The 8,140-nt window shown below is 37.5% G+C and overlaps 1 protein-coding gene across 1 annotated transcript in view; it reads right to left on the bottom strand.

Moving 5' to 3' along the window:
• The window catches only part of dnajc7 (DnaJ (Hsp40) homolog, subfamily C, member 7), a gene marked incomplete at its 5' end in the record, with an annotated part of 33,653 nt that extends 30,768 nt beyond the window's left edge, over positions 1-2,885 (bottom strand). Inside the window, 2 exons of the mRNA XM_048614417.1 lie at positions 486-610; positions 2,792-2,885. Of these exons, the coding sequence (XP_048470374.1) occupies positions 486-610; positions 2,792-2,885 (219 nt within the window). The remainder of the gene's footprint in view (positions 1-485; positions 611-2,791) is intronic.
• Positions 2,886-8,140: the final 5,255 nt, after the last annotated feature.

Raw genomic sequence — 8,140 nt, 5'->3', positions numbered from 1 at the left:
CTTGTTGTCTCGGATTCTCCAGCATCTGCAGTTCCTACTACCACTGACAACCCTACTAATTTTCAGTTCATTCCAGAAGCTAATTCACAGATCAAGCTAACAAGTGTGCAAATTTACTAAAACATATTTAAATATTTAAAATCTACTTCTCTTGAATTATCTCAAAAGGTACAATTTACCACTGTATACATTAGAGTTTTACCTACATGATAACTTTTGTTTTAAAGTGAGTCAATACACTTCATGAAGAAAATAAAGCATTCACGATGATGTGAAGTGAATGCGAGTACATTCATCAGCCATAGAGGGGAAAAGACAAAAGTGAACAAAATTTCAGAGATTGAGGTTAGCAACAATTCAATGAGGATAGTGGAGAATGAAATGAAAAACATAAAAGAGAATTCTGTCATCTATTATACAATAACAAAAAAGACACAGAAATTCACTAATACCCTATACTACAAATCAATATATCCATGACATACCCTCACAAAAGCGTCATCCAGCCTCACAGCCTGCTGTGCATCTTCAAGAGCCTCCTGGAACTTACCAATCATCATAAGAGTTGCTGCTCGGTTGCCATAGTAACTGGCATTTTTAGGACAGATATCTGGGAAAACAAATGTACATTTGCTAGGAGTTGTTGAACAGATCGGAGAAATGGCAAATGCTGAACTATTACTTTGCATTAACAATCAGACACACATTTGTAATTATACCTCCTATGTCTTTAAAAGGAGAAAGTAAACTCTATAGTCAACGTCAGCCACTGATGAGTAGTTACCTATAAATCTCCTTCAGGAGCTTAAACAAGTCTTTTATAATGTTCCATCCCCTAATTTGAAGATATCTGAATGGTCTACTGACCAGGAATCAACTTTATACTGCTTTATTTTCCAATGCTCATTGAAATGACAGCCAACCCTTTTTTGTTTAGTAAGATGTTTTCTCAAGCTCTACAGGTAAACAGACAATTCTTCTGTGGAAGAAACAGTCCAAAGGTTGATTCCTTTGGTTTATGTTAAACAAGTAAACAGTTCAGGGTTACTCTGGTTTTGTCGATGGCTTTAAGTTCTTACCTGTCATTAAGCTTTTGCTGTCTAGTGAAAAGGAAATTATTTTCTCAACCTCAGAGTGTGGAATTCAGTTACAAAAATTTGATTCAGAATATTGCCATGTTGCCGAACATAAAGCAACATATAAGCTGCCTTTCACAAGTTATGATTGGAAGGACTGCCAGTAAAATATCCCTTTATATTAGGAAAACGGTAACAAAACTTGTGGAGCAATCCTGTGAAATCCTACTCTACCTTTATCCTTTTAACCGTGATAATTAAAAAAAAACAATATTTAACAATTCTTTAAAGTTAAAAGAGCTCTGGTTCTGAAAAGAACTACAGATTAAAATTAACATTGTGCCAAGATTACTTATAACTTTTAAAGGCACTTGTACCATATTTTCACCTTTGCTCCAATTTTCTCTAGCTTAAAAGAATGGCATTTGAATCCTCAACCGTTAGCAACTCTCTAGTACCTCATATCTGTATCATTCTTTGATGCATGAGCCCCTTGACAGAGACCATTTAAGCACAAGTTAAGCTGGATTCCATTTCACTCCAGCTTCCTTGAACAGAGCTGATAAAATCTACATAAAAACTGAAAGAACTGCGGATGCTGTAAATCAGGAACAAAAACAGAACTGAGGAAGGGTCACTAGACCCAAAACTTTAACTCTGATTTTTTCTTCAGATGCTGCCAGACCTGCTGAGCTTTTCCAGCAACTGCTGTCTTTGTTCCCGATAAAACTCAAGCCAATCCTAGCATCCTAATGGGTGAAGTTACTTTGCTCTATTCTTAATATTACACTGTACTAGAAAGATCATCATTTTCAATCTGCACAAACTGAACATAGCAATTCAACAGAAAATGTCAATCTGATATTCTTTCCTTGCCAAATAAATTAACAGGACATTTTTGCACCACACATCTTATTCACCTTCTGTCCAGTCAGAATCAATAAATGTAGCTGCTATTTGTTAGATTAATTTTTTGATTGGGTTTTATGGAGGACTCAACACTTGACGTGCTGACATTAGAAGTACAGCATTAAGCATCATTTAACCAGGTATGATGCCAGTTAGAGACACAACTGATTCCTTGTACTCTGCCCTGACAATCACAGTAGTGCAAACTCTGCCACTTTCCAAATCAAGTCATGGTAAATAAAAGTAAAATAACATGGGTGCTGAAGAGCTGAAATAAAAACAGGAAGTGTTGGAAAAATTCAGAAGATCTGGCAGTATCCATGTTGAGAGAAACCGGAGATTCGAATCCAATGACTGTTCTCCAGAACAGGTGGACTTGAAATGTCGTCGCTGCTTCTCTCTCCACATATTCAGCCTGACTTCACAAGTTACACCAACACTCCTTGTTTTTATATTAGAAATCACCACAATTTTGGGGACAGTTTTATACAGTGGCCCACAGCCACCAAAATGAGGTTTGGAACTACCAAATTTTATGTTTGTGTTTGCAGAAGCAAAGAAATATCGCTTTAGTTGTGTCAGTCAAGTGTGCTTGCAATTATGCTCAGAGATGTTGAGTGATCCATATCTTGTTTGATAACAGTTTTGGGAAAATTCTCTGGAAAGAAATGGCAGTAAGTCATTTTAATTGAATTCAAGCATTTAAGATAGGGCAGAACTGTTACATAATTTTCAAAGTTTTATAACAAAATTCACAAACTCCCTAAGGGAACTGCATCAGGAGGTGGCTTAAAACAAATACTTACCTATTGCTTTTGTGTAGTAATTAAATGCTTCGTTGTAGTCCTTCTTTGCGTAAAATGCATTGCCTTGTTCTTTAAATAATTCAGCCTCTCTGTGAAATTAAAACACAGCTTTAACCGTATGTATTTATTAGAGGATTGCAATTCTTTTCCCAGTTGTAAGCTACTTCATTATTCCCTCAATTCTTCTCAAAAAAATGTTAAAACATCTTGAGGTTTCAATCATTTGACAAAGCGTCTTGAAGTGCAGTGCCTAACATTTTTGTAAATTTTCTATGTTTCTTAACTTAGACTATGCAAGTAACCTCTCTCATAGGGTTTCCCAATTTGTTGATGAAATTTAGGGGCTATTATCAACCTGAAATGGTGGCCAAGGAGTGCAGAAGGGTCTAGGAGAGTGGTTGGTAAAAGTGCTAAACATCAGGAGAGGGCTCATCGGCGAAGTACTCTGTCAATCAAGATGGTCAGTACCCAAAGTTGCCAATCTGGTGCAGATAATCCCCATTTTTTTTTTTTACTATATTAGCCTGTCAAAGAACTGAGAATATGTGGGACTGGGACAGGGAATGCACAGTGAATACAGTACACAGTCAACAGAGAGAGACAAAAATGCTTGGTAAGGTGCCAATGAGAAGTATAAATGGTTGAAAGTGGCTGGCTGTGCTAGGAGCAACCTATACAGATCAGAATGTGGAGTATGGGGGGAGGGTAGCGAACATACAGGATGGTAGCAAACATGCAGGAGGGTGTTCACATTATGTAATTGTTAAACTCAATATTGAGTTCTGAAGGCTGTGAGGTACCTGGGTGCTTCAGCTTACAATGAGCCTCAGTGAAGCACTGCAGCATGCCTGAGGTGGAAATGTTGGCCAGGGAACACTGGAATGTACTGAAGTGGCAGGCAACCAAAAGCGCAGGGTCATTTTTGCAGACCATAGTTATACAGCAAAGCTGCCACCCAGCCTGCGTTTTGTTTCCCCAAATTAGAGACCACATTGTGAACAGCGAATATAGTAGACCTAATTGGACAAGGTGCAGGTAAATCACTTTTGATTATCCAAACATGGTCACAGGGCAAAAGGGTGAGTGGGCAGTATTCCATCATGCTCCCAACGTATGCCTTGTAGATGGTCGACAGGCTTTGGGGAATAGGGCAGGAGAATTACTGGCTGCAGGATTCCTTATCCCCGACATACTCTTGTAGCCACTGCATTCATATGGCTAGTCTAGTTTAAATTTGGGTGAATGGTAACCCCAAGATTTTGATAGTAGGGGGTTCAGTGATGGTAATGCCATTGAATGTCAAAGAGTGATGGTTCAATTCTCTCTAGTTGGAGATGGTCATTGCCTAGCACTTATTTGATCTTAATGTTATTTAATGAAATAGTTTATTCTGGCAAAACACAATTGTTACTAATAATGCTCAAAGGAAAGTTATGCAGCCTTAATGATTGATCTGTTAAAGACTGAAATTTTATTACGAGTTGACACCAATAACAGAACCAATGTGCACAGCCTAAAAATAAAGTAAACTCTCCAGGTTGACATTACATCAGCAGACATGGGATATAGGATGCTCTAGTTAATAGAAATACTTAAGTGACGTTCTACATGTAATGTCAATGAAAATTAGAAAATCTCATGCTTGTGCATTTTTCACATTTTAATTCAATTTTTTCTTAACAAATGTGAAATTTAGCATTGAATAACTAACAAACAGTGCATTAAAATGAGGAACATTTTTGGCAAAAAAAAAGAAAACACTGAAAACTTTTCAGAAAGGAACTTTTCAAAGGTGAACTCTTAGCAAAATAAAAAAAAATTAGCTTTTAGCAAGTTGTAACACGTAAGGAATGAAATATTGTTTCCTGCAGATAATTTCTATTTGATAATTTGAAAGCAATTGGGGAAGGTAACTGGTTGGAGGAGACAAGAAATATAATGGAGTGATCAGACTGAATACTAGGCAAACTATAGTTGGAAATGAACATCGTACGAACATGGAATACAGTAAGTCACTCTGCCCTTTGAGCCTGCTCTGCTGTTCAATAAGATTGAGGCTGACCTGATTTTAATCACAAATTTACATTTCTGCATATGTCCAATAATTCTTCATTTCTGCATGGTACTCAAGAATATATCTACCACTGCATTAAAAAATATTTAAAGATTTGGCGTACACTGCCTTTTGAGGAAAAGAATTTGAAAGACTCAACCCTTCATCTCTATCTTAAATGGGTGATCCCTTATTTTTAAACTATAACCCTAGTGTCTCCCTTCTCAAGAGGAAACATCCTTTCAACAGTCAGCTGATCAAGTCCCCTCAGGATCAAATAGCTAGGAAGTATAGATCATACTCAAGTCTAACAGATTATTGAACAACTACAGAATGTAGCATGGCTTGGGCAGAATTAAGGAACCAGCAAATTTAGAGAAGAATTATTTTTAAAATGTAGAGATAACTTCATGCACAAAACAAATATTTTTTCAATTTCAACAAATTATAATTCCATTCCTTCACTAGTTCTGTACTTCTCTCATTGCCTTTTGAACTGGTTGGAGATTGCATCAAACTCCAGACTCCTCTACATAAATTGCTAGTTCAACACAAAGTGCAATAGCTTGAACAGGTAAACAAGTTGCAAAGAATAGATATCAGGAGAAATTCTAAATGGGATAATAGATGGAGGCACAGGTAGTGCTGAGGTAGCAGGGAGGCTGCAGAAGGACCTGGACAGGCTAGCAGTGGGCAAAGAAGTGGCTTATGAATACAATGTGGAACAGGTGAAGTTATGTACTTTGGCAGAAAGAATAGAAGTGTAGACTATTTTCTAAACAGGGAAAGGCTTTGGAAATCTGAAGCACAAAAGGACTTAGGAGTCCTAGTTCAGGAATCTCTGAAGATTACCATGCAGATTCAGGTGGCAGTTCAAAAGGCAAATGCAATGTTAGCATTTATTTCAAGAAGGCTGGAGTATAAAGGGCAAGGATGCATTGCTGAGGCTGTGTAAGGCTCTGGTCAGACCACATTTATAATACTGTGAGCAGTTTTGGGCTTTGTTTTAATAAGGGGGGCATCTGATTGAAACTTACAGAATACTGAGAGGCCTGGATAGAGTGACTGTGGAGAAGATGCTTCTGCTAGGAGATACCAGGACTTGAGGGCACAGCCTCAGAATAAGGGACAACCTTTCAGAAGTGAGATGAGGACGAATTTCTTCAGCCAGAGGCTGGTTATTCTGTGGAAGTTATTGCTGCAGAAGGATTTGGAGGCCAATTCATTGAGTGTATTTAAGACAGAGATAGGGAGGTTTTTGATTATTAAGGAGATCAACGTTTATGGGAAGAAGGCGGGAGAATGGGGTTGAGAAACCATCAGTCATGGTCGAATGGCAGTGCAGGCTTGATGGGCCCAACAGCCTGACTGTGCTCCTGTATCTGATGGCCGAATATCCTACATGACCTTCACCAGAAAGGAGGGCAGGATGCATTGGAACTTCATCACCTCCAAGTCAAGCACTGTTCCAAATTGTACATGGAGTAGAAGGTTTCCAAAGACACCTCAACACGGCCTTCCCAAGATGTTTTTAGATGAGCCAAAATGTTGGGATTGTCACAGCTCTCACTTTGTGAAAATGAATGACACAACTAATTTTGTGATTTTACTTTTTAAGAACAAAGTTTGAACAGTTATATATTACAGAAAACAGAAGCATCAACGTTCATGATGCAACCAAGTCTGATGTGGGAATAATCCATAACCAATTCTCATGCACTAACACATTCAGCAAAGTCACAGAATCCTAACAGTGCAGATAGGGGCCATTTGGCCCATCGAGTCTGCACTGACCCTCCAAACAGCATTCCATCTAGACTCACAGCCCCATCTCCATAAACCCCTACATTTACCATGGCTAATCCACCTAGTCTGCACATCCCTGGACATTACGGGACAATTTAGCATGGCCAATCCACCTGACCCACACACCTTTGGAGTATGGGAGGACACTGAAGCACCTGGTGGAAACTCATGCAAACAAGGGGAAAATTTGTAAACTCCACACAGACAGTCACCCAAGGTTAGTCCATTCTTCTTCAATTTGGAACACAGCAGAAATAGGACTTCAAGAAACCGACAGCAAGCAGAATATGTTGTTTACCCTATTAAAACTCTGTAGTCCACTGGCTAAGTTTACTCATTCAACCAGGTCACTAATAAGTATGTTCATCTGACAAAACAGCTTGATGTTTTTAAACCAGGATTTTTAGTAAACAGCCATATATTTTAAGATTTTTCCACCATCAAACTGGATGATAGTAGCTAAGAGAAGGAAGAATGAAGGTTGGTAAAAGAATGATGTCAGATTCATAGAATAATTTTTGATAAAAAGAGATAGAGAAAGGTGGTACGTTAGTTAAAAAAGCAAAGGACAAAATAATAGAAGGCAAGGGTTTTAAGGCACAGTACAGAAATAAGAGGCACCAAAACTTTGTATTTATTTAAAATGGTGTGGTTTAGAATCTACTAATTTAAACACTGCAATAATAAAGCAGCTCTTAATATTGGAGTAGAAAAGAACACGCAAAATTGCCTCCTTTCTGAAGTTGTTTTGTTTTGCATTTCAGTCCTAGCTAGTACAGGATGAAAAGCTCAAGGCTTCTACCTCAGTTTAGCAATAATTTACTTGTTTAGCCTTAGAGTTGCTTAATTCAAATTAACTGCTAATTTAAAATGAAATCAAGCAAAAATTGCCTCCTGTGCTGTTTCATTAAACTTGCTTAATTTTCAATTACTGGATAATTTGATTTCTTAAGGAAAAGTGACTTTGAATTAACAGTAGATAGCAATAGTATTCTAATGGTAGCACCACAAATGAAAGCAGGAATTTCTGGATGACGCCAGCAATCTGAAACAAGTGCCACCCAATTTAAAAATTAATTGGCGACCTAAGTAAGGGTGGAGAAAATGGAAATACTATAGCAAACATTTCCTTGACAAAACAAAACAATTGGAGGATGTGATTAACATTTATGGAATTGCTCCCATGAGCAACTCATTAATACCAAACTTCAAAAAAAACTAATAGCTTGCTCTTCGCACATAACGCAATTATTTTAAATGGATATTGGGTTAGGAAGTGGCTAATATTTGAATTCCGAAACCTCAGCTGAAAATAGGTGAAAAAGAAATGTTACTCTGCAGCAATTGCTCCAAGTTCAAAGACCAAATCTAGTGCTACTTTCTGAATAAAATAGATTTTAATTAAATTTATCCTTTTTTATGGTTTCAAAATCTACCTTTTTAAAAATGTGCAGATGCTAAATACAGAATTAGACTAATGCTCAAAATTC

This window comes from Rhincodon typus, chromosome 30, assembly GCF_021869965.1.
Source record: "Rhincodon typus isolate 14 chromosome 30, sRhiTyp1.1, whole genome shotgun sequence".
Taxonomy (NCBI): Eukaryota; Metazoa; Chordata; class Chondrichthyes; order Orectolobiformes; family Rhincodontidae; genus Rhincodon; species Rhincodon typus.
Note: the sequence above shows the minus strand (reverse complement) of the source record. Positions and strands in the feature narration are given on the sequence as shown.